The sequence below is a fragment of the Rhincodon typus genome, chromosome 12 (genome assembly GCF_021869965.1).
Source record: "Rhincodon typus isolate 14 chromosome 12, sRhiTyp1.1, whole genome shotgun sequence".
Classification (NCBI taxonomy): domain Eukaryota; kingdom Metazoa; phylum Chordata; class Chondrichthyes; order Orectolobiformes; family Rhincodontidae; genus Rhincodon; species Rhincodon typus.
The window spans coordinates 20,025,083-20,052,892 of record NC_063343.1 but is presented as its reverse complement, the minus strand read 5'-3'; the positions used below and the strand labels follow the sequence as shown (position 1 = coordinate 20,052,892).

Sequence of the window (27,810 nt, the reverse complement as noted above, 5' to 3'; positions counted from 1 at the left end):
AAATACCCTACTTTGTCCAGATTGTTAATGTATAATGTGAATAGTTGTGGTCCCAACTTCTTAAATAGTGGTGTTACATTAGCTATGTTCCAGTCCTCTGGGACCCTTCCTGACTCCAGTAATTCCTGAAATATCACTACTATGCATCTACAATCTCCTCAGCTATCGCCCTCAGGACCCTGGGGTGTTGTCCATCTGGTCTGAATGATGTATCTACTTTCAGACCTTTCCCTTTGTGATAGCCACTACATTTACTTCTACCTCAAACTGTAAAGTGATATGTAGGTACAGAGTTTTCATTAGTTATTGGCAATTGTGATTGTATTTTCATTTCATTGCTGGTGACTAGACATAGAAACTAGAAGCAGATGTAGGTGATTTGGCTCTTTGAGCCTGCACCACCATTCAATATGATCATGGCTGATCCTCTACATCAATGCAATATTATCACCTACTCTCCATATCATTTGATGCCTTTAATGTCTGAAAACTTATCAATATCTTTCTTGAATATTCCAACTGACCCAGCCTTCACAGCCATCTATGATAGTGAATTCCACAGGTTGACCACACTGTGAGTGAAAAAATGTTTCTTCATCTCAGTGCTAAATGGACTACTCCATATCCTGAGACTGACATTCTGGTTCTAGAAATTGTCTATTTCTACAAATAGTTAATTCAATTTATTTCATTATACTGAGCATTGTATATTTTTAGAAAGGACACATTTTATAACATTTTAATCCTAAATTATTTATTTTGAACATCCTGTTACATATTATTTTGGAAGCTTTTTAGTCATTTTATAGTAGATTAAAAATATTGAAATACAAATCTTTAAAGTTTGTATACAAATATATGTCACACAAATTCAACTTTTAGCACTGGTGTTTTTAAATACTACCTTGATCCTTTTACTCTAATTAACTTTCATGATGACAACAATAAAACCCATCTTTCACCATCAATAATAGTCAGCTTCTGTTACAATGCATATTTCCTGTAAGTCAAATTTGCTTCAGGCATCATGCTTATATATAATGAGCTTAAGCAATGCCATGGGATATTTTATTATTTTATAAAACATGTTATTCTTGTTACATCAATTGTGTTACTAGCAGTGCAGAGTGAAAATATTTCTCAGTAGGCCTTTTTTTAAACCATATACCATCTGGTCTCAATGATTTATCTACATTCAGGCCTTTCAGCTTTCCCAGCAACTTCCCCTTAGTGATAACAACTACACTCACTTCTGCCTCAAACTGTAAGGTGATATCTAGGTACAGAGTTTTCATTACTAATTGGAATCATGATTGTATTTTCATTTTATTGCTGGTGACTGGATATAGAAACTAAGTGCTGCTATGCTGGTTTTAACTCCTTGATGAAAATTCACTGCCGTATGGATTTACGCTCGTATGTAATGATATTCCTCCATGGTGGATATTTTGTAAAATGTAAATGACAAGTGTTAACCCAAAATATGCGCTTAATCCAAAAGAACCGACATTACTTTTCAGCTACAATAAAATAAAGAACGGTGGATACTGGAGATCAAAAAAAGTGCTCGAGAAACTCAGCAGGTCTAGCAACATCTATGGAGAGAAAAACAAAATTCACGTGTCTATTCCAGTGAAAGGTGGCTACGTCGCAGCTTCCGGGATGATGGTTGTACCCAGCCTCGTTGTGAAATAAAGATGGCGGATGTGGGCACGTCCTATCTCTCTGACGGAGTGCTGCGCGGAACTGCCGGAAGTCAAATCTGGGGCCTTGTTTACTACGAGGCTGGGTGGATGGGTGAGTGGATATTTCGGCTGAGAGTGAAATTTACTGCACGTCAGCTTTAGCAGTAACACCTGTCAGTTCCAAACGGGACCGGTTTGTTTACCCGATGATACCGGACTGGGTGCCGACTCTGTTGCCATGGGAGGCTCTGGGCTGACAAACTCGCCTCTTCTCGGCGAACGAGACAGGAGACAGCGGGCTTCGGCCTCACCGTCTTCCTCCTGAGGGTCGGGTGCGGGGAATGGCCCTCGCTGTGCCTAGGGCATGTATATGTGTGTAGGTGACGATGAATGGGGTGGAGGCAGATTGTGTTGGAGTACATTTCTGCTGGTGTTGATGGCCCACAGCTCCTCATGGATGCCCAGTTTTGAGTTGCTGGATCTGTTCTGTAGTTTATCCTATTTCCCACAGTGATAGTGCCACACGACATGTACAGTGGGTCAGCAATATCGGTCATTGTGATATAGGTTGTCTTGCACTCAGATTGCTGACTTTTAGATGAACTAAATGTAATATTTTCCACCCCTCGCATTGTTGTGTCTCTATGTCGAGTACAACTCGTAATTTGCATCATACATTGTGGACCTGCTGTTTTAAAGAATCAGTGCCTGGACACTTGATGCCAAGCAATCAAAGCATACTGGGTAGGAAGTGACAAAAATAGCCAGAACTGTGGTGTGACCGGCAGATCAGTATAGATGGGTCAGGTCAAGACACTGTAGTTTTACTAGACTAGGGCTGCTCTCTCATTGGAGAAAAATGATGGGTGGTGATTTAAACTGAGGGCCACTACACCTCAGGTAAGGAGAGAGGTTGAGAAGGAGTGTCCTCCATGGTAACCTCAGCAGGTGCAGGAAATGAACCTATGCTGTTGGCATCACAGTGCTTTGCAGCTGTCAGGGTACGTCCAAGCCATTGTAAGACAGGTAGTCTAGAATCATGGCAGGGCTACATGCAAGTCATTATGCAGTAGAGGCCTAAATCACAGAGCAGGGGAACAGGGTGAAGTATGGATGTAAACATTTTGAGGTATTGAGTGAAAGTATACGGACCAGTCAGAAGAGTGCTGCTGAATTGGCAACATTGTGTTAAAACTATTCCTTTCTTCTGTTCTGGAGTGTGAGAAGAGCAAAATATACCCTGGATTTATGTTGGTGTGCTTCAGTTTGTATCGCTGTAATTTGGATTTCACTGCATAAGGACCTTGTGATCCTAGTGACCAGTGACAATTGCAAATGTGGATATTGAAGTATGGTATATGTATAGCTGCTACGTATGAAGTACAACATTTCTTTAATCAATAGTCCCTGTCCCTACTTTATTTATGGGAGAAATTGCTAGGATATGAGTTGAATGGGTGAATTTAACAGTCCTTATCCCCTGTATTAACATTATTACTAGAGGAAAAAGTTCCACAACATGCCATTCAATATAAATTACACTTTTCGAGGACACCCTGCATTCTCAATGTAGAGGTGGGAATTCATTTCCCAAGAACTGTGCAATGCGTGCTGTTACTGATACTGTCATGGACAGATGTGTTTGCGGTATGCAGATTGGTGAGGATAAGGTTGGCAGCAATGTCCTTTAGGACTCGACCAATTCAATCAGTGGTGCTACTGCTGAGCTAATTTTTATGGACACAGAAATCCCCCACCCAGGGTACTGATTCATCAGCTAATGGGGCTCTGTACATGTTAGTCAGCAGATGATTTCCTTGCCTACATTTGACCTGATGCCATGAGGCTTCATGGGGATCTGGAGTCAATGTTGAGGACTCCCAGGGCAACTTCCTCCTGACTGTGTATAACTATTTTACCACCTTACCTGGGACTGCCCTGCAGGAGGGACAGGACATAACCGAGGATGGTGATGATGGTGTTTGAGACTTATAAATCTGGTAAATAAACCAAAAAACACAACTCTGAATGTACTGTATGTTGTGAAATTATACATCTTCATTTCTATCTCTCTCATTTATGGTCTAAATAAGTAACTAGTTTCCAGAATATCAAGCATCATTTCATTTTGTTAGGATTCCTTTTCATCTGCATCATTAACGGACCTTAGTTTCATACACACGTCTGAAATCCCTGGTTGGTCAGTCTGGCTGAAGGTTAAATGTTTCTTTGCTGACAGTTTCCCCAATGAATAGATGGTATTAGCCTGGCAAACTATAAGCTGTCATTTTAGTCACCATTTTATCACTACTAGATGTGGAGTTGTATAATTTGGCTCCTATCTTTTTAACACCTACTCAGTTATTCAGTCACAACAAATAGTTATTTATTTTTTAGCGTGTAGTGATCACACTGCAACTAAAGATCGGATTAACTAGATCAAAATGAAGGAGCTGATTACAAGGTTTCCTTAAGTGAAAGAAATAGGAATTTTATTACTGACTAACCCTGATGGGGAAAAAATAGCGTGACTTCAAGCATACACAAGTATAAGTAGTAAGTTTCAAAAGTAGAGATTGTCTAACACACAAAAGAAGAATAAGGGTTAACTGTTTAAAATTTGTTGGCAGTGTTAGATTTCTAACCTGAGACTACAGATGTGTAATTGTTGATGGGTATCTTGTGCAGTGATGAAGTTTATAGAAATCTTTGAATTCTTGATGAGTGGTTGTTTCCAGAATTTGCTTTTTTACTGGGGCTATTTTTGGGGTGATCAGAGAACCGAGAGCGAGAATGTCTTCAAGTTCTTGCTAAAGAATCTGTTTTCTTTCTCTTTCCTGCAGCTTTAACATAGCTTTTGAAGTAGGGTTTGTTTATAGATACTGAAGTCTGGCCCCCTGTTGCCTCTCCAAGCTGGCAATAGCAAAGGCAACCTTTCATGTCCAGTGTGCCAAATTATGGTGCACATGTGAATTAAAGCAGAGTTTAATTTCTTGATGCAGACTCGGTTGCCTGATTTTGATGTATTTAGATGATAATGGCAATTTCAGTGTAGACTATTTTTATTATACCACATAGGTCCTGGACTTGGCTCAGTCTGTAGTCAGGTTATCGTGTCAGCCATTTTAGGTCAGTATTTGTTTCTCTCTAAAACCATTTTTTAGTCCATGTAAGATCTTGGTTATAACACTGATGGAAGTTAAAGTTTTGATAGTCCGCATTTTACTATATATATATGTACAATTAAATCTCAATACAGATTAATGTGTTGCAGATATTTGCCATAGTGAGCTGAAAGGGCTTGCCTACTAAAGTTAATTTGCTCCTTCTAGTTGCTATGCAAATGGATGTAGTAGATTGAGAGGTTACTAATCTATTGGGTTTGAAGTCTGGTATTTATGGAGATGTCTGGTTGCACCGAAAATTGTCAACCGTTTTTTTTAATACTTGCTGCCTGCTCCTCTCAGTGCTGCCTTCTGCAAAATCTGGAAACTGCATGTGCACTTCAACAGGCAGGTCTTGTTTCATGCTTCCACTGGTTTGAAATTGTTTCTCTAGGCACACATTGCCAACTCCCCCACATCCCTATCTTCCCCCATTCCACTTGTTTTCAACACTTTCATCTATGTTTCCTTCTTTCTTTCTCACCTTATTTTTATATCACACTCTGGTATTTCATTTCCCTTGATTTGAAATTTTAGCATGTAACCCCCATCTAATTTTCTCATACATGCCCTTCCAGTTTGTTTCTCTGTCCAGCTTGTCCAATTACTGTAAGACATAAATGGAATTCTTTCCTCTTTTGAGCCTATTTAGTGCCTTAGGATGTCTTTATGTTAATGATAATAAATGCAAGTTATCTATATCTCTGGAACATTTCTCAACTTGTGAAAGGGAAAACAAAATAATTAGTTACAGATTGTGGATAGGCTAATTCATTTGAGTTGGAGGTGAACATCAGTGAAGCATGAGCAGAAGAGGTACTAAATTTCATGTAGAAATTTCACTTCCTTTTTCTGTCTACATTTGGGCCAGGAATCTCATTAAGGTTAACTCATTGGAGCTGCAAACACTGAGCAATGAATTACTACCTTACATAAAGATGGACACGATAACCCACCCATCAAAAAGCTAGTGTAAAACTTGCCTTATTTTGAAATCTAATTTAATCGAACTGTACCAAAAGTTTAAAATATGCTATTGGTTTGATCTCGGTTTGTTTGATTGGTCCATTCTGTGCATGGCTCCTCCCTACCTATGAAAATGGTGTGTCATTTAGTTTCGTCAGTGAGTGTCAGTGCATATTTAGTCATATGGTTCAATGATGAGTTTTTCTTCATGATCTGATCCTGGTTGCATGAGTGGTTTTGTTACCTCTAGAGTATTATTGGCCTTTCTATTGAGTATGAACTGGCCAATATAACTGTACCTGGGAAACAAGAGTAGCTAATTAGAAATGGAAAAAAATGCGTTGTTTTTGACAGGCAAGGAAACAAGCACAATAAATCAACTCTGATACTGTTAACATGTATTGTTAACTGATGGTGCAAGACAATACTGTGGAGCTGGGAATTCTTGCAGTGTTTGACAGGGAGTGAATAAAGTGGGGGTGGGGGGGTGGAAAATGAATCTGTTTATAATGTGAGGAGAAAAATAAACAGTACTATAAGATGAGGAAGGGAAGAAGAAAATGTAAAGGCTTGGATGAAACTTTTCAGATATTTATTCATGATTATGCCCTTCACTGATTTATGGCTCAGATATTTTATATTCACTTAGGAATATCTCCCTGGTATCATATTAAGATGGCTGAGATAACTCAAACCTTATGTTTTGACAGGCTATTCAGTGTCATTTGTTTCTTCGTAACAGCCTTTAAACATACATTAGAGCTTGCTGTGGATGATTAAAACATCCGAGTAGTAAAGAATGAATATGTAGAAGATAATAAAGTCAAGCAGTAGCTTTGCACTTGAGATGCATTGATTACAGTGGATGCAGTTCATATGTGTAGCTCATATTTATGAGGGAGGAAAACTGTAGCTCATTTGAGAGAATTATGAAGATTGAAAGATGAAAAATGATTTTTTTTGGGCATATTATATATACACTAAGGTTTTGGAGTAAATTTGTAGCTCGGGTTGTGGGTGGTTGGCTCTCCGAGATGGTTTGTTGTTCCACAGATGTTTCGTTACCCAGCTCGGCGAGCCAACCAACCGTGATATTATACATAAGTCGATATAATTTAGTTTACTTCAAAGCTTCTTTATTGTCATTTAATTTTGCCACATTAAGTGTTTTTGTATGTAGGAGTGAATTTCAAGCCTAAGAGCTTTTTTTTTTAAAATTCTTGTGGGATGTGGGCAGTGCTACTCAGCATTTATTGCCCATGTCTAGTTGCCCTTGAAAAGGTGGTGGTGAATTGGCTTCTTCAACTATTGCAGTCCATGTGCTGTAGGTAGACCTACAATGCTGTTAAGGAGAGAATTCCAGGATTTTGACTCTGGCAATAGTGAAGGAACGGTGATATATTTCCAACAGAGTGATGAGTGGCTTGGAGGAGAACTTACATGTTTCCATGTAAGTGCTGTCGTTGAACATCTGTTTGGAAGATGCTATCTAAGAATCTATGGCGAATTTTGGCAATGCATGTTGCTGAGAGACGACTGAAGCCATCAAAACTAGTTTAGCCAGACTAAGTCAAGCTCTGAAATGAGCAGTAGGCCATCAGGCAACCAAAATATGTAACCAGCTCCAGTTAAAACTCACCTAAGAATCAACCATGTAGAAATTCAACTACAAGAACCTGTTGAAAACTCTTCTGTTCATTTCAACTTTAAAGCTCCAACTCGATTGAAGAGAACCAACCCTGTTGGTGTGGGATGCTGGAGACTGTAAACCTTAATTTGAAGTAGTTGTAAAAGTGTTACCTTAGCTGTGTCTAATCTTGTTGTAAGTGTATGAGAATGCATTTTTTAATTTACAGTAAGTGAGAGAATAGATTGCTTTATTTTAAACTCTCAAAAATTAGCAGCTATATTATTTAGTTTGGGTACACCCTCAAAGGGTAGGAAAAGCACATCTCCTTCTATACAAAGCATAGAAGTGGATAGTAAGAGACTACATACATTTGATCCATGACAGCTGGCAGTGATACTTTGCCAGCCTACAATCAGTGGTGCCTATTCCTTTGCATAAAAATGAAAAGGAAGTGGGAATATGGGTACACTTAATTTTAATTGAAATATTTATTTTTCGTGAAATGCATTTTTTTGAAACTCCAAATTTGAGCGACTTTATCTATAATCAATGCTTTTCTTTTGACATTCACAGATTAAGATTACAAAGTCCTAAAATCAAGACACAATGGAATCTAGGAGTGTGCAGAGCAAGAATCCAGCTAATTCTGAAGAGTCGTCAGGTATGGTGGGCTTAGATGAACCTAAAAAAATGACAAGGGAAGACTGGAGGAAGAAGAAAGAATTAGAAGAGCAGAGAAAGCTTGGAAATGCACCAGCTGAAGTGGATGAAGAAGGAAAGTAGGTACCATTTCTATTTCAATATTTTCTGTTCTTGGTCAGCTGATTTCACTTCCCTCGGAGCCACACAATTGGAGATGGAAATTGATCAATAGCTGTTAGATGTTAATATTTTGGCCGCTGAATGAATTCAGATCAGGCAGGAAAACCTGGGTTGGTCAGTGTATTGCCATGGGGAATATAGCTAGAATTGGGCAGTCTCCATAGCCCCTAAGTACTGTGGCTGCAAGAGCAGACAGAGGCTAGGAAATCTTCAGTGAGTAACTTGCCTTTGAATTCAAAGTGTGCCCATCATCTATAAAGGCACAAGTCAGGATAGTGATGGAGTATTCCCCTCTGGGTGCAACTGCAGCAAAGTTAACAAGTGTGACTCTCTACAGTTAACTGTTCTATTAATTAACTTGAAATATTTCAAGTGGCAAAAGTAGGCAAATTATATATGTATTCTTAGTTTCCACTACTCCATTACACAGAACATACAAATTTAGGATTAGGAGTTCTTAACTCAGCTCTTTGAGCTTGCCTACCGTTCAATAAAATTGAGTGATCTGATTACTCCTGCTCCAATGTATCTTCCCTGCTAGCCAGTTAACATTTCTCCCTTTTTGTTTTTGCTGAAGAAATCTCTATAGTCCAGTCATACAAATAGTTTCCTGTTGAGTATTCCAAAAACACAATACTCCCTTAATGTAATGAAAAGTTAGTAAACCCTCTATTTGTCAGTTTTGAACCTTCCTTAAATTTTAAGGAATTATAAAGTTAAAAATCTCAATGGAAACAAATTTGAGCACACTCTACAGACCTTAGTTATACCTTTTCTTGTAGCTTAAAGCTGGACACCATCCAAGACAAAGCATACCACTTGATTGGCATCACATCCACCAACATTCTCTCCCTCCACCACTGATGCCTAGTAGCAGCACTACATACAATTTACAAGATGCGCTGCAGACATTAAGGTTCCTGACATAGCACCTTTCAAACCCATGTTCGCAACCATCTTGCAGGGTAAGAGCTGCAGCCAGATGGGGACATCACCACCTGCGAATTCCTATTCATGCTGCACACGGTCCTCACTTGGAAATATATTACCAATCCTTCAGTGTTGCTGTGTCAGAATCCTGGAACAGTGTCTTTGGCAGCATTGTGGGTCTACCTATGGCAAACAGACTTCAACATTTTAGAAGGCAAATCACCATCACCTTTTCAAGAGCAACTAGAGGCCAGCAATAAATGCTGGCCCAGCCAGTGACACCTATATCTGATGAATGAGTTAAACAAAATTGTTCCTGTTGTATCTCCAGGCGATCCATAGACCAACCAATTTTCAAGCTATATAAATCGGTGTTCCCTTTCTAAATGTGGTTTCTTGCATTCCAGTCCTGATGAGTGCAAGACAAAAAAATTTGACTTCATGTCTTTCATTTGTTTTCATTAATCTTAAATTAGTATTATGGAGGAGACGTCAAAACCCCCCGAGAAGCTCATCTAACCTTGTAATCTGTTAAAGGAAATGTGGAAAGTGGTATAAACCCCCTCTCACCTCCTGGTCTGTTATAAAGGAGAGGTGAAATTAAATGAACTCCTGACAGTCAGTCAGTCATTCTACAAACAACAAGTTAGAATTTATTTAACTCTAACAGTTAACAAATGAACAGAACTACTAACAAACCAAACAATTCCCCCCTTAACTATTTCCAAATAAAACAAAATTCTAATGTTATGTTGTTCTAATAGATAGAAGGCCCACTTATAAAAACACAAGTGAATAAAAAAATTAAAAAACTTAATCTCTTGAAATTACAGTCAGGATAAGTCTTCTGGAATGTTCTTTGCCTTCTCCACTGTCCTTCATTCTCGAACACCTTTCTCCATCGAATTTGTATCAAGAATATTAGCTAAGAGTGCCATAGTACATTTATTTAGATGGTGCTTACTCTGACAGCTTAGAGATTTCTGAGAGAGCCAATGACTTTTGTAGCTGAGAGCTGTCCTCTTGGCAGATGACAGTTGACTCTCACTTATTTTCAAATGTCCTCTTCCTTTATACCCTTGATGACCTATTAATTTCTTAGAATAGGATTGGTCAGAGGTTGTCAAAACAATCAGATTTACATTTAATTGGACTTTGATATCTAGGGCCTGGTCTAAATCAATTGGCTAAACTCAAAAACCTGTTGTCTTGCTAAAAGTACTGTTTTGCCTGCTAAGAGTATAGCCTTTTGATATCATGTTTCAATTTCAAGAACTCTGTACATCTGCAGACATTTTTCTTTAATCGAAGCCTAGAAAAAACACAGCATCTTTTAGAGGGACCACGCACACTTCTCTCCCACCAACCCCCAAACCCCACCACCAAGTTCTAACATCCTGCTTTCCAATCCACAAATGCTCTACCCAACTTCGTAACACTTTTCCCCCTTGAGAAAGGAAGAACCAACATGATGAAAAAAAATAGCATTTTTCCAGAGCCTTAATACCAATATTGCCAGATCCATAGGTCATTAATCTAGAGTTACACGTTTCATACTAATTCTATGTACACACATCAATAAAATATTGAACACTACCCATTTCTATCTTATATAGATATTTTCCTTTTAAAACCTGCGATAACGCATCTGCAGTAACATTTTCACAACCCCAACATGTACAGTCTGTTAAATTAAACTCTTGTAACTTAAGACTCCAATGAAATAGTCTTGTGTTCTTGTCTTTAAATCTTTCCAAAAATGACAAAGTGTTGTGATCAGTATACACAACCATCTCAGATATATTGTTTGCAATGTAAATGTTAAAATGTTGTAAGGCCAGTACCAAAAACTCAATAACACTTTCAATGGTTGAATATTTTCTCTGGTGGATATTGAGTTTCTTTGAAAAATAGACGATTGGCCTTTCCACAATCCTCTGACTGTAACAACATAGCTCCAGTATCTACGTCGTTTGTGTCGATAGTGACTTTAAAGAGTTAAGAAATTGGGTGTGGCTAAAACGGGTGTGGTTGTTAACACAGCTTTTAAGTTCTCAAATGCCTCCTGGCATTGTTCTGACTATTGGAATTTCCTGTTCTTCAACAAATCCGACAGCAGTGCCACCACGCTACTAAAGTTTAGTACAAATTGCCCGTAGAACCTGCTTAGTCCAAAAAAATCGTAGCACTTTCTTCTTAGAGGATGGTCTTGGAAACTCCTCAATGACCTTCGTCTTCACGTTCCGTGGTGTCATCCTTCCATGACCAATGTTGTGTCCTAGGAATGTCAGTTCCACCTTTGCAAATACTATCTTTGCCAAATTTATAACCAACTTTGCTTTCCGTAGTCTCTCAAAGAGCTCCGTCAAATGTGCCATGCGTTCTGTCCATGAATAGCTAAAGATCACTATGTCATCTATATCAATGGCGCAATTAGTCACTCCTGCCATAACTCGGTTCATAGGTCTTTGAAGTGTGGCTGGTGCTTTTATTCCAAAGGCATTACTTTAAATTGGTATAGCCCATTTGGGGTTGCAAAAGCAGAAACCACTTTCGCTATCTCTGACAGAGGTACTTGCCAGTAATCACAAAGTAAGTCCAACTTTATGATGTAAGTGGCTTGTCCAACTGTTTCCACACATCAGCTCAATGATGTCTTATTGGAGTATCACTTCCACTTCTATACCTGTGCTGCTTAGAGGAGATTAAGCCTGTAGGGGTGTTGTTTTATTAGAACAGCATTCCCTATGTCAACCTCATGTACTATAGTGTTAATGCTCCCCACTCTATTTCTACATATGTCCTCAGTGCCATGACAAGCCTTTCAATTCAGTTCTCTGTTCCGGAGACAAACAATTTTACTATCATATCCCATGCTTTAAGGGCTTTCATTATTTAATTTATTCTGAGGCATATCAAAATCTAAATCACCTGGATTTGATTCTTCACTGAATGGCAGTAACTAATACCTGTTTCTCTGGTTCCCTTTCCCTTTCATAGGGAGTTTTCAGCATGTTCACATGACATACCCGATAAATTTTTTTTCTTATGACTTCTTTACCAGATAATTCCCCTGATTTAACTTCTCAATCTGATAGGGACCACTAAACCTTGCTTTGAAGGGATCTCCTACCGCTGGTAACAGCAACAATACTTTATCCCCATGATCAAACATACGAATTTTGGATTTCGTATCTGCTCCTTGCTTCATTAGCTGCTGTGCCACCGTCAGATGTTGTCTAGCTAATTCACCTACTCTGTTTAATCTTTCTCACCTCAGATACATAATTCAACTGTGAGATCTCTGACTTCAGACCTATCAACTTTTCCTTAATTAGTTTTAAGGCCATCTTACTTCATGTCTGAATATCGATTCAAATGGATTAAACAGAGTTGATTCATTTGGAGCATCTCTAATAGCAAATAATATAAATGGGATACCTTTATCACAATCATTTGAATAATCCTGGCAATAAGCCCTCAGCATGGTCTTTAGGGTCTCATACCACCTTTCGAATGCTCCGTGGGATTCAGGATGGTATGCACTTGATTTAAAGTTAGATGTCTAAACTATCCATGACCACCAAATAGTTTGGCAGTAAAATTGGACCCTTGGTCTGACCGAATCTCCCTGGCTAGTCCATAATGGGTAAAGAAAACAAGCGATTCCTCCATAACTTTTTTGCTTTGACATTCCATAATGGAATTGCCTCCTGAAATCTGGTAGACCCATCCATTATGGTAATTAAATACTGGTTCCCACTTTTGGTTTCAGGGAGGGGACCTACACAATCAATCATAATCCACATAAAAGGTTCTTCAAATGTGGGAATTGGCATCAAAGGCGCTGGTTTTATTACTGGCTGTGGCTTTCCTACCATCTGACATGTACGATGGTACAGCGAAATTCAACCACATCTTTATGTAATCTAGCCAATAGAAATGCTTCTGTGTCTTGGCCAGAGTCATCCTCACTCAGATGACCTCCTACAGTAATTTGTGTGCTCCCCGCAACACTTCCAGCACAGTCTGTTGAACATCTGCCCATTTCTCCTATGCACTAACCTGCCAAGGTCTCCATTTGTGCCTTAGGATTTGAAACTTAAGGTCATAACATTCTGGAATACATTGATTCCTTTTCTGAGTAGGTCTTATGAGAAATCTTTTATTGTCTCATTTTTTGTAGTAACTCCATTAGTCTTTCAGAAATCAACACCTCTGCCTGATCCTCTACCTTCTTAGGTTCTTCATTTACCATTTCACCAACCAGGATGTCAGCTAACTGGACCTCAGCTCCTTCGTAGATAAAGGTGTAGAGCTGGATGAGCGCAGCAGACCAGGCAGCATCAGAGCAGGAAAGCTGATGCTCTGATGCTGCCTGGCCTGCTGTGTTCATCCAGCTCTACACCTTGTTATCTCCGACTCCAGAAATCGGCAGTTCCTACTATCTCTCAGCTCCTTTGCCTTTGGTTTCACTTATGACTGTGGGATCTTGTCACCGCACAGTCTGGAAAAAATTCCAGGCTATTTTTCTTTTAACGTCTCAGTTCTGTGGTTTTCTTTTGGCTTCTCCACTGCAAGGGGTGTCACTCCCACATTTGATTTGGCTAGGTCATTTCCAAGAACAAACTGTGTATTCCTGGAATAGATAGTCTTTCAATCACTCTCAGTGTCACTTCCCCAGTCTTGATTGGGCTTTCTAGCCTTACCGGACACGGGAACGCCAAATCTTTCTCCATTGATTCCACAGATTATCACTCTCTCGTAACATTTCAGAAAGAGTGCAAATACTTTCATCTCTTAATAGGAAGAGACTGATCAACCTCTGCATCTCAGTATTGTAACTTCTTTACCTGCTCCCCCTATTCTACATGAGCAAACCTTACCGACAGAGTGAATCTTTGAAGAGATCAGGCACTATTTTACTGTCTAGCCCACGACTAGGCTGTGCACTGTACTGCAGCTCCTCTACTTCTCTTGGGATTTTCTTCACTATCTCAACTAATCCCACTGGTTTAGCCTCTTTTACCACATCCTTTTTCCCAGTGCCTCTCTAACCACCGGCACTGTGACTTTGTGTGTCCTCCTCGATTACAGTGGAAACACCTGAGGCCTTTTGCCTCTTTTTCACCCTCTTGGGTTTCTTCATTCGCATGTGATAAACTGTTCAGTGTGATCTACTTATTTTCGTTTTTGTTGAAGAATCTCCCTTTTTCCCAATTTCTCTCTTTTGGAATGAAATTGCTATTAGAAGCTAGATTTCGACTTGTGCACCATGCATATTCATCCGTCATCGCTGCAGCTCTTCTCACCGTTTTAACTTTGTTTCTCAACATGAGTTCTTATCATTTCTGGAAGTGAGTTTTTGAACTCGTCCAGCAGAATAGTTGCTGGAAGATCCTCACGTGTCTTTTCTATCTTTAATGGTCTCACGCATCGAAGTTGCTATATTTAATTCTTTCAAACTTTGAGTGTCTGACCTGGTTCCTTCCTTATATTTCTGAACTGCTGTCTATATGCTTCTGGTACCAAATATATGGGCATTCAAAATACCTTGTTTTACTCCTTCATTGTCTCCTGATACCTCCCCTGACAGCACTGCAAACTCTCACTAGCTCTGCCTACCAATTTGGTCTGAGTTAACATTAGTGACGTATCCTCTGGCCAGTCCATCTGCCTAGCCAATTTCTCAAAGGAAATGAAAAAAGCTATTACATCTTTTTCATCAAAGTTTGGTACTGTCATATTTGTATATCTCCCTACTAGGCTGTTGGCTATGATGAGTCACCCTCACTTCTGTCTTGTAATTCTCCTATTTGAAGTTTTTTTTTGCTTCAAATTCCAGCTTCATCTTTTCCAACCAGAACATACTTTCTTTTTTCTTTCTCTAACTCCAATTGTCTAATTTTCAGTTTATTTTTTTTTCTAACTCCATTGCACTTTCCTGTTTCTCTGGTATAGTTAAATGCTTGATTAACTCCTTTACAACTTCAGCCTTCCTCTTATCCCTAGTTAACCCCAAATCTAGCCTGTTGGTTAAGTCTGAAAATATATCCTTCCTCTGTCTTTCTAAAGTTGACAAATTTGGGAAGCATCCTCAAACCTCTGAATCTGTTTAGCAATGTTAAGAGCCATTTTCCCCCACTTTTGATTTAACCAACCACAACACACTGAAATTAAGCAGATTTTCCACTTCTCACCCAGGTCTGTGTAAATCTGCTGGGACCTTTCATACCCCAAATCTGTTCGAGTTCATCCAAATCTGTTCAGATCCCGCGCACCAACTAGCCAGATCCCGGATCAAGCTCCCAATCTGTTACAGAGAGGAGGTTGAAACCTTCTAATAATTAAAACCAGAAACCCCAGAGAAGCTCACCTAACCTCATAATCTGTTAAAGCAAATGTGAGAAGTGGTATAACCTGCCTCTTACCTCCCAGCCTGTTATGAAGGAGAGGTGAAATAAAATGAAATGAATTCTTGACAGTCAGTCTACAATCTACAAGTAACAATTTATTTAACTAACAGCTAACAAATTAACAGAACTACCAACAAACAGAACAATTCCCCCTTAATTACTAACTATTCCCAAATAAAACAAAATTCTAATGGTTTGCTGTTCTAATAGATACAAATCTCACTTATATAAACCAAGTTATAAAGAAAATTAAAACTTAATCTCCTTGAAGTTACAGTCAGGATAAGTCTTCCAGAATATTCTTTGCCTTCTCTGCAGTCCTTCAGTCAGGAATGCCTTCCTCCATGTCCGGAATATTAGCTAAGAGTGCTTTAGTACCTTTTTTTATTTAGATGGTGCTTACTCTGAGAGCCAGTGATTCTTTATTTTAGAGCTGACAGCTGTTCTCTTGGCAAATGACAATTGACTCTCACACCAATTTTCAAATGTCCTCTTCCTTTATACCCTTGACGACCTATTAATTTCTTAGAATAGGATTGGTCAGAGGTTGTCAAAAACCATCAGATTTAAATTTAATTGGGCTTTGGTATCTAGAGCCTGGTTTAAATTAATTGGCTAAAGTCAAAAACCTGTTGTCTTGCTGAAAATGCTGCTTTGCCTGCTAACAGTAAAGACTCTTGATACAATGTTTCAATTTCAAGAACTCTCTGCATCTGCTGCTGCCTGCAGACATTTCTTTTTAATCTCCAAGCCTAAAAAAAAACAGCATCTTTGAAAGGGACCAAACACTATTTCCCGCCCCCCCACGCCCCATTATTTTACCAACATCAATTTCTAATATAAATAAGACAGTGTAGAGCTAGAAGAACACAGCAGGCCTGGCAGCATCAGAGAAGCAGGGAAGCTGACGTTTTCGGGTCGGGGCCCTTCACACTGTGTTATCTCTGACTCCAGCATCGGCAGTTCTTACTATCTCTGAATCAATTTCTAACTTCCTGCTTTCCAATCCACAAATACTGTACCCAACGTTGCAACAATTAGGATTAAGTAAATAAATTTTTCCAAGTAACGATGGGTGAAAGCAGTTTACACAATTTGTAGGATTGCAAAATCCAAAGTGCACGGTCATGGGCTGATTTATTTGTTATAAAGAATTGCAGTTGTGTCACCTATTGTCCTGTTGCATAGTTGCCTACAGGAGAGATACTTGCAGTATTTGTACTGAGTTTTCCGTGAAAGGCTATCCCATGTGCCGAATTCACTTTGGGAATAGTTACTTTGTTAAGCAGGTTTCAAACGAAAGATCAAGTTTTTCAAAAGAATACTTTAATAACACGCTGAACATTTTCATCTATGCTGTAGTGAAATCAGGATAATAAATGGTGAAGTTCTCATAATGAGAATTGATAACTCCCAACATGGTTCAAAGTTTTAATTGCAATGCCATGTTGATTGGCAAAAACTCAAGATTGAAACCAAATGTGAACTATCAAAATTTAAACTAATTTTTTGTTTTCGCTTACTACTTTGTAGAGATATCAACCCACACATTCCTCAGTATATATCATCTGTACCTTGGTACATCGATCCTTCCAAAAGACCTACACTCAAGCACCAAAGGCCACAACTTGAAAAGGAGAGAAAATTCAATTCAATTGGAGACTGGTACAAGAAAGGTGTAAAAGAGGTATGTAGAGTGTGCTTAAATTTGTTTCTATTGAGATTTTTAATTCTATAATTTCTTAAAAAGTGAATAAAGTTCAAAACCCACAAAAACATACAGGGTTTACTCATTTTTTTGTTACGTAAGGGAGTATAATGTTTTTGGAATGCTCAAAGTAATTTAATATATGACCTGACTGTAGAGTTTTCTTCAGTAAAAAGAAATCAATGGAAGAAACTTCGACCATCTGGTAAGGAAGGTAGACAGGAATGTGAAGTAATCAGATTGGTCATAATCTTATTGAACGGTCGGTGGGTTCAAAGGGCTGAGTTACCAACTCCTAATCCTAATTTGTATGTTCTGTGTATTAGAGCAGCGGGAACTAAGAGCACATGCAAATTGCCTATTTTCGCCTCTTAAAATATATCACGTTAATCAATAACACTGTTAACAGTAATCAGTTGTGAACTATTTTGCTAATTTTGTTTTGACCTAAGTTATGTTTTATGATGTCATAAGTGTGCATTCAAAATTGAAATGGACCAAAGAATGATGATGATGTATATTGTCTTACTCAGGGTCCTGCTGTCACCAAGTACAGGAGAGGTGCATGTGAAAACTGTGGAGCATTAACACATGGGAAAAAGGATTGCATGGAAGTAAGTGACTGTCACCTTCCAGGAGTTGGTTGTCTGTTTCTGTAAGTTATTTTCTGGGGCTACTCCTTCCAATACTTCTTTGCAGCAGGTACCTAAGAAGGAGAAATGACTTATTTAGGTACAGTATTTCTAGAAATAATCTGTTTAGATTTATTGCTTTCGGATATTTCAGAGTGACTGTGGGGCCAAACACTTGTGAAATGGGGAAATAGTCTGAAAATCTAACTAATAAAGGAAGATTTTTTTTTGAACCGCATCAACTGAGGTCATTTTCTTGCAAAAATTGTAATGGGTGAAATTCTAATCCATGTTAATAGATTTTACCTCAGCAGTTTTGCTGAAATATTCGTAAATTGTAATGGAGTTAAAAGGATAGAAAACTCTAGGTAGAATTCTTTTGCATTTTAAATTTTGTTAGGGCTGAATTTACCTCAAAATCAGCTAAATGTCAATTTCAAAGAGTTTCATGGAGCTTTTCCCTCCTTTGCCCTGGCAACTTTTCTTATCTAATTTTATCCTGCTCGCTTCATTAAATATGCACCATGCCTTCACAATACTACTGTTGCAGTATTGTGTGCAGGCCTGTGGCAAAATGCTTGAGGCTGCTACACTTAAATCCTACACATTCTGTCAGCCTGGTCTGAAGTAACTTTCTGGTCAATCCGATGCCCATGATCTGGGAGAACATGCAGCAATGCCACAAAGCATTAATAACTTTTCCTGCTTTGCAAGGGTAAGAGCTACCATCTTTTCACTCTGCCGTTTACATTCACTCTCTGCCTGTACATTCCTCCCATCAAAGCTCATGTGCTACCACTCTCAATATTCCATGCTCAAGGTACCCACTCAGACTTTCATGTCTGATATTGTCGCTGTCTAGTTTCTTACAAGTACTTGGGAGAAAATTGCAAACCGAATGTAAATATAAGATTAAGTAAAAATGAGATGTTAATGTGTGCAAATTGGCTCCTTGACACTCGTTTGATTCTCATCTCGCCATTAAAATCTTCAGTGGGAAATCAGACTTTTTTTTTTCCCCTCAACCTTATGAATCTCATTTTTCTGTTTGTCGCCATGTTTTCCAAACTGACTTGCCATTGCCCATGTCATTCAGCTTTCCATCATGCAAAAGATTAATCATTGTGAAGGTATGCTTTACTGTTTAAACTAACTTTGAATTTCCTGTCAGAATAGCAACATCTTGGATTCCGACCTCTGCAAAAACTTTGAGCATCTTAAGAATACGTTTATAATGATCGTAATAGTGGAGCAACCAAGCCCATCGCAATGAATCCTATATGGTTGCTGAAATGTGGAGGTCTCTGCATCCCCATGTGATCTGTCACAATATTCTCCTGAGAGTTCAAGGATTCTTTCCTCGAAGAGGATGGGAAGAAGGATGTCAGACACCTCTTCACTCATCTTTACCCTGTCTGCCCTATTGTAGACCACTTTCCCTTGAGGTGCCACAAAGGGACAGATTGAGTGAGAAGAAAGTGTTTGGCACATCTGTTAGTGCTGGTGCAGGAAAGGTGGTGAGGTGTTCCAAGTAAGTGAGGAGAAAGCACAGTTAGCAGGAAGAGTTAGTAGTCTGATGTGCGTGAGAGCCATTGAGGAAAGATGCAGATGCAGTGTTGAGAGAGGTGTACTGTAAGCCTTGGTGGCAGATGGTTGAGGTAGGGTTCGACTGTAAGGCAGCAGAGTGCAGTGGTGACATTTAATCTTGTGGAATACAAAAGGTCATTAACCTTTTTGTGACATTGCTGCATGTTCCTCCCAACTATGGATATGATACTGACTTGGGTGGCAGCCTCAGACCAGGCTGGCAGGGTCTGGTGTCATGGTCTTCTGTGGAAATCGTGGGAAATGTGGCTGGTTATCCATTCTGCAACCTAATTCACTGGGTCCCTGTTGCCAAAGTGGGGTGCCAACTTGCCTCCCTTAGCCATATTGTTTGGAATTGTACAGCAACACACTAAGGGCAGTTCCTGACTTGCAAAGTTTGAATGGTGCTTCGCTCAAAATTAAATATGGCATTGGCAGTGTGAAAGCCAACACTAACAGGGGAAATCCTCCATGAAAATTCCCAACATTGCCACAGCCAATGTATGGGTAAGTTTCATAAATATATCCATTTTTAATCCCGCTGATTCAATAACCTTTAAATACAGTGGTCTTTCTTTTACTTCTTACATAGAATGTACAAATTAAGAGCATCATAATCCATTTGATCGCTGTAGTCTGCTCTGCCATTCATCAAGGTCGTGGCTGATCTGATTATGGCCTCAACCCTAAATTCCCACCTACACTGTTAACTGTTGACTCTCTTACTTGTCAAGAATTTTATCACCCTCTCCTTTACCAATTTTAGCCCATCTGGTATCTTAGCCAAATCCTCTTTCACCATTTTCCTTGGTAAAGGCAGGTGCAAAGTTCTAATTTAGGTACCTCAGCCAATCTCGGCCCTTTTGTGTGTCAACAAGTTTGGTCTGTAATTGGTCTCTGTCCTCCTTTTATGATCCACTGTTATGAACTTGAGGGAAACCATTCATTTCTAAAAAGAAACTTGAATTCTCAGATTTTAACTGAAAGAATTATGCCGCAAGATTTCACTTTTTAGCCAAATGCTTTTACCGTGCAAAAAATAAACAATATAAGTACTACTAACCTAACATCATGTTTCATGCATCTTATTATTTAAGCCTGAAAGTTTCAACAAGACGCTCCCAGTTGTACTTTATTCCACCTAAGGGTTCCCCAATATTCTATAGAAATGTGAGTTTCTCATTCACTTCTCCTGAGTCCAAATCAGCACATGACACAGCTCTTAGAAATTCACTGTTGTCCTTGTAAGTTTCCTAGTACGAGGTGCACTTACACTTCCAGAACCTGCACCGTCTTTCTGTGAGGATTCCACTGGCTTTGTAGGTAAGTCTGACATTCAGTTCTTCGTGAGTTTGGAATTTACATTCTAAGCTTCAGTCCGCTCTCAATTCTTGCATATTGACTCTAGACCAGAAGGCCCTCGGCCCATCATGGTCTCCATGCTCCTTGTTCTGGCTGCAACAGATACAGCACTATTTTCTTAAAGACTTCCAAGCTGACTGACTGTGTTTCTTTCAGCAAATGCACAGACAAGGCTCCCTACCACATAAACATGGTACATGTGGAATGATCCAGATAGAAATATAAACTAGTTATTTCCCATGTTAAACCTTTTCCTTTGATCTGGAAAGTATATGAATTCTTTGAAATCTTCCCTGGCTGATCTTTTGCTTCCAGACTTTTCGTTGATCTGGGATCATCCGTATGAATAATCAATAACCCTTGGATGATGACTGTGAGGCATCTCATCTCTGACATGACTCAGAAATTGGTTACTAATTAGTCTGTATTTTGACATACGAGCGTAATTCTATATTTTCATACATCTAACGCTGACCTTACACATGGAAGAACCTTTTATGTAACAACTTTGGATGGTCTGGCACTTTCCAGAATTTCGATGACCTTATATTTACAAATATAATTTGTACCTTTGGGAAAATTAAATTTTGTCAACATATGGATCAAGAAATTAAGCATATATAATACCCTGTACTACTTATGTGCCTTTGGAAGACATTTGGATTCCCATTAATATTAGCGCCAGTCACTTATCTTGCTTTCTTTAAGCCTCTCTAATTTCACTTTCACTTCCACTTCTCCTCTGAACTTTGAACCTTGTGTTCATCTTTGTTTTCAATTATAACTTCAGTGTTGCATCTTGCATCCCCTTTTTCTGTATTCTCTTTGTCTCTTTTATCACTTAGGAAGTTCTAGTTTTGTTTTACTCATTTTCTCATCAGGAATGTATCTTATCTACCAATCTGTCTCTTTAAATGTAGGTCATTGTTCTGATGTGATTTTTGCCTGCTAGTCTTTGATTGGAATTTTCCAATTTATGTAGTCTAGATTTGTCCTGCCCCTTCTGTTCTCTTTCCTTCCCTCACCTCCCTGCCCCCAACATTAACCTAAATGTCTGCCATTGGCATAAAAGTAGTATAGGGTATTGCAAATATGTGATTTTCATGTAATTGGTCATCCTTCCTTCAGTTAAGTAGTTTTATACTGGATTATTCCTTGTCCCCACCTAAACCCTCTAATAAATGGTCAGAGTTTCCTAAATGGCATCCCCACTGACATTTGATTCACTTAATTCACCACATTCTGTGGAATGAGATCCCCCACCCCCTTTTGTTAAGCCATAATCATACCATATGATCAAGCAAGGAGAGGTGAAATGGCTCATCTCTTTTCCCACTTGTTTGAATTTCCAAAAGGTGTCAGTTTGGTGTCTGCTTACACATGGATGCTAAAGAATTAGCCAGACAGAATCCCTTGAGTTAAACAAGTAATTGGTTGTTTTACTGTGCTCAAACCCATCCAGGTAAAAATACTAAAATATGTCTGACTTCCTCAATTTAAGTGCAGACACACATTTGTATTCTTGCATTTTTAATTCCAGTTACGGAGTACGATGATTAAATTTAGCTGTGTTAACATTCAATAAGAAAAGAAAGGTAAGAGTCACTGGTTATATCTGGCTGTGTCATCTGGCTATTCAAAGATTCTTGGACCTCAGCTGGATGTTTAAGCTTGTGGCTGATACCTTCTACTCCTGGAAACACCAATGCAGAAAGAAATACTTTAAAAGTTCTCTGCAGGAATATGGTCACAATCAAACTGAACTGTGAGGGTGCCATCTTAGCTGGAGATGAGAGAGAGCAGCAGCTTCTTACTGACATTGGTGGTCTTCTCATAATCACATGTCCTTGGTAAAGGCGCGCACAGAACTAGTTAATCGCATTACATCAGTCTTACCTGCTATCAGAAACCAAAATATCCACTGATTATTAGCACACAGCCATGCAAGGAAATTTGAGGTCTGTTCTTTGAGCGAATCAATTCTGAATAGTTCATGTTTCCATGTTAGAATACTGTGACTATCTCCATTTTGATATGGCAGGAAAAACACTGTTTAAGCAGTTCCAATGTTTAATGTTACTGATTTGGGTCTTCATAGACCCAGTATCTCTTTCACTGTGAAATAGAATGTAGACTACATTGTAATGAAAATTGTGGCACCCATTTTTAATGTCAAAAGAGTCCTTGTGTTTCAGTTAAAATCCATTTTTTTCGGAAGCTCGATGTCTATCTACAGCCAGTGAATTTAAAATTCATATTTGACATGAACATTTTTGTTACATTGCTACTCAAAAAATACTCTTGAATGTGCATCTAAACAGTTTGGCCCTTTTATAGTACTATTCCAGTCAATCTAAAGATAATTAAAGTCTGTTGTTATCATCATTCTATAGATTTTGCAATTTCTGTAATTTCTTTTTGGGTTTGATCCTCGATATCATTCCCACTAATTAGTGGACTGTGTGAAATATACCAGTCGTTTAATGACACCTTTCTGTTTCTTAATGCTAACCAAATCAATACTGCTTTTGACCCCTCCAAAGCATCCTCTTTCTCCAACACTGTAATATTTTCTTTAATATATACTACCACCCATCCTCCTTTCTTTCCTTCCTTATTTTTTTTTCTGATCATCTTGTAATATTTAGGATCCAGCCCTAAATGTCTTTTTGAACCAAATCTCTGTTCTCACCACAACCTTGTACTTGAGGTATTTATTTACAGTTGGAAGCTCACCACACTTTGTGCATTTACATGCATTAATTGTATATAAATGCACAAAGATCCTAGTTTAGAATATATTGTCTTCCATTTAAATCTGAATCCACAGCACAGCTTACCTTACTATTCCTTTCTCCAAGTACTGTGTCGCCCAATCCATTGTGCACATGCTTCACCTTATTTTGGTACAACCTGGCTCTCATCTTTTTCCTAACTTAGTGCTATTTGGGAAGCTTTAAACTGATTTTAATAGAATTTGCAACTTTTTATTGCCTTGTGTACCAACCTAGAGTCAACCAAGCCAAACAGATTGCTCTACAAATTGGATAAGCTGCATATATTGCTGCTATTCTATATCACAGCAAGGGGGATTAGCCTAGGGGTTAATCGGAAACAAAATTCAGGCACTGCAGGATGTGCTTGGCATCAGTGTGATCACATTGATGTAGCTCAAGGTAAATTCTAGATATGTATGGGAAAAAATTTCTTTAGGACTTCTGTGTATTGCATAAGTTTTATACTGTCCTCGCTTTTCTGTTTCTTTCCTCCCAATTCCTTCAACTTGCATTGTCAACCATACACAGGAGCTTTGGACCAAATTTTAAACTTTATGGTTTAGATGCCTCCCAGCTGCATGTGTAACTGGAAACCATGTCCAAACTGACTGCTAGGCCTTGTAAAGTCTCTGAAAATCTGAAATGAAGGCTTTTCTTGAAAGAATACAGTGAAAATATAAATGTTTCACTGTAATTTGGATGTTTAATATTATAACTGTGCAGAAAACTTTGTTACAAGTTTGCAGATGCTTTCTGTAACTTCATTTTGTACAATGCTCTTACAGAGATTTCATATGTTTTTTTCTGAACAGAGACCTAGGAAAGTGGGAGCAAAGTTTACAGGTATCAACATTGCTCCAGATGAACATGTACAACCAACTTTTTCATTTGACTATGATGGAAAACGTGATCGTTGGAATGGCTATGATTCAGAGGATCACATGAGGATTGTGGAGGAATATTCAAAAGTAGATTTGGTAAGTGATAGAATGGCAAAGTGGAAGAATAAATGTCAAGAAAGATATTTCAGTGCCTTGACCCTTTTTTTAAATGAACCCTAAGGTTACAGAGCCACCATTTGGTTTGTTGTAGTGAGTTTTAATAATGGCATGTTGCATTTGGTAGTTAAGAGCTTGCTTTATTCATTCAGACCTCTTCCTGTGTTTAAACTGGGTTGCCCCATGTTCGTTTTATTTTTATTCGAAAATAAAGCTTTCAATAACAACCAACATATGACGTTTATTTGCTATTTTATCACGGTTAGTTTTGTGTATAACAAAGTGGCTCCATATGGCAGCAAAAATAATTAGAAAGATAAGAAGTACTGTACAACTTAAGAAAATTATGGGTAGTTTTGTTATTTTGAGAAGATATATTAACTTTAAGGAAATTGTGGAGGGTTGCAACTTTAATAGCACACCTTGTACTTCATATGGAAAGACAATATTGAGGTTTTTATAATGAATAATGGGAAGGAAATTATCAAAGTGACAAATGTTTATAAAACTATCTCAGAGTAGGACAGAAAGTAATACACATGCATTTATTTCTTCGCATTTAGCTTTAGCTTCATTCTCTCTCTTTTGTTGGTGTAGGCTAGGGAAAATTAATACCATCTGCCTACTAACTCATGATACCTTGTGTCTGAATTTTCAGGTAGATAGAACAATCGGGCTATCGTTTACTATTATCAAGGAGTAAATTCGACGGCAATCCACACATACATCCCTGGTTGCTGTGCATTTCCAGAGGCTTAATTGCAACAGTATTCTTTTTCTCGTTTTGTTTGAGATTCGGACGTTGCTGGCTAGGCAAGCATTTATTGCCCATCCTTGATTGTCCTTGAGAAGGTGATGATGAATTGCCTTCTCGAACTGCCGCTGGTCTTGGGAATGTAGGGCAAGAGTGGACTGTTAGGACAGGAATTACCTGGATTCGATTTGTCCCGCTTCATGTGGACCAGGATATACCTGGGTAATTTTCCACATTGGTGGGTAGATACCAATGTTTCACCTGTACTGGAATGGCTTGACTAGGGATACAGATGGTTCTGAAGCATATAGAATCAAATCGAATCCCTACAGTGTGGAAGCAGGCCTTTCGTCGCAACAAGTCCACACTGACACTCAACGCATCCCACCCAGACCCATTCCCCCTATAACCCATCTAATCTACACAACACTGAACACTATAGGCAATTTATCATGGCCAATCCACCAAGCGTGCACATCTTTGGACTGTGGAAGGAAGCTGGAGCACCCGGAGGAAACCCATGCAGACTCAGGGAGAATATGCAGACTCCACACAGACAGTCACCTGAAGGTGGAATCGAACTTGGGTTCCTGGTGCTGTAAGGCAGCAGTGCTAACCACTGAGCCACCGTGCCACCCCAATATGTTTTCAGGACTATTGCCAGAATTTTGTCAGACACTATTGGCCTTTTCTGAATCTGGTACTATCAGCTGTTTCTTTACATTATTTGGTGTGAATAGAATATGCTGAAGACTAGTATCTGTGATGTGGAACTCTGGAGGAAGCTGAGACAAATCATTCCACTTGGCACTCCTGGCTGAAGGTGATTGCAAATATTTCAGTCTTGTCTTTTACACCTGACGTGCTGGGTTCCCCCATTGTTGAGGATGGGGATATTTGTGCAGCCACCACCTCCTGTTGTTTGTTTCGTTGTCCACCATTATTTGTAATTGAATATGGCAGAGCTGCAGTGTTTTATGTCTAACCAAGTGACTTGACATTCAGACATACAAAAGGCATAAGATTGGGGAATTTGCCCACTAATACTAACTAAATGTGATGGAGAAGTTAGAGCTTTCTTATTTAAGTGAATGCTGTTATTAGGTGGTAGATCTTGGAAACTGTCAAACATTTCTTACATAGAAAATTTACTTCTTGCAGCATGTTCTCATTTCTTCATTTTTTTTAACTATTGCCAGTTTTTTGTTTATGTTCCTTTCTTCTCTTTCTTTATTTACCTCCTTTTGTTGTGCTTTCTATTCTATTTTCAATGAAATATTCTAGCTTACACTTGTTGGCTTAGACTGTGTAGGATTCTTTAGTCTGAGTTGTTAGGTCACGCTGGTACTTGTTTTGTTCACAAGTTCCCAAATCCCTGCAGGATAGGCAGCACACCATTTTGGCTCTAATAATTAACTGCATTTTCCAGTTCAAAAAACCCACTCTCTTGGGCAGGTATGACGAATGGGAAGTAGTGTTCATTTCCCATGAATGCAGAATCTAGACCCAGTTTGATTTTGTCTTTAAAATCCTAACTTTAATTGAAATGCAAAGAAATCTGAGCTTGGAGATATTGACCCTCCAAGATATTGGGTCTTAACTAAATTAGGTGATTTCCCCAGGGGGAAAATCACAGCTCTTGGAACGTAAACCAATTGAAGTGAGCTGTTCCTAAAGCTGGAAAACTGTTTCTGTCCTGCAGATGGAGCCAAAAGCTCTTTCAATGGCTTGCATTCAAGCACTTGAACCATTCTTGTACTGTGACTGGAATGCCTCTCAGCTTTCTAAAAAAAAAATCAGTGTTTTTTGTGGTTTTTGTTTCTTGGCTTTTTTTTCAAAGAATTTATCAAAGTACTAAACGTGTGTTTTGTAGAGCATTATGTCACACTAATAGCAGTGAAAATTGACAGATTGCCTCACGAAAAGCTGTGACTTTCCTCGTGGACCAATCACTTTATTGAAGTTGAGACCTAATGGCCCAAATCTTCCAAACAGCCTCAAATTTACACCTGGTTATCTACGTCTGATGCACCCTATCCACAGGTCCCTACCACTCTGTTTGAACTGTTGGTCTGAAAGGACTGTTGTACCCATTCAATAAGGCTGGGATAGGCCGTTCCTCAGTCTGTGAGGGTTGGCTGATATTTCAGGATCAGCACATGTTGATTTGGGCTTCCCGTCTTATCTACTGCTGTTTTTGATCTTTAACTCATCCCACTGAGGTAATCTTCTGGTTAAGTCTGATGCTTGCCATGAGCTGCAAGGAGTTGGAGATGCTGTGCAGCTTGGCTGTCAGTTAAAGGTACTCTCTGGAGATGCTGTTGAAGATACAAAATGCCGAGAGAGCTGGGGCTGCAGCTTGCCTCTTTTATCCCTCTC

The 27,810-nt window shown here is 38.9% G+C and overlaps 1 protein-coding gene across 2 annotated transcripts in view; it reads left to right on the top strand.

Annotated features, from left to right (window-relative positions):
- The first annotated feature begins 1,670 nt into the window (after nt 1-1,670).
- Nucleotides 1,671-27,810, top strand: part of slu7 (SLU7 homolog, splicing factor) — a 57,065-nt gene continuing 30,925 nt past the window's right edge. The window contains exons 1-5 of one of the 2 annotated variants that reach the window (XM_020533091.2): nt 1,671-1,797; nt 8,019-8,224; nt 17,147-17,300; nt 17,855-17,935; nt 24,492-24,656. In XM_020533091.2, the coding sequence (XP_020388680.2) occupies nt 8,052-8,224; nt 17,147-17,300; nt 17,855-17,935; nt 24,492-24,656 (573 nt within the window). In that variant the 5' untranslated portion in view covers nt 1,671-1,797; nt 8,019-8,051. Of the gene's footprint in view, nt 1,798-3,054; nt 3,686-8,018; nt 8,225-17,146; nt 17,301-17,854; nt 17,936-24,491; nt 24,657-27,810 lie in introns of those variants that run through there. The other variant, XM_048603787.1, reaches the window with a different exon arrangement.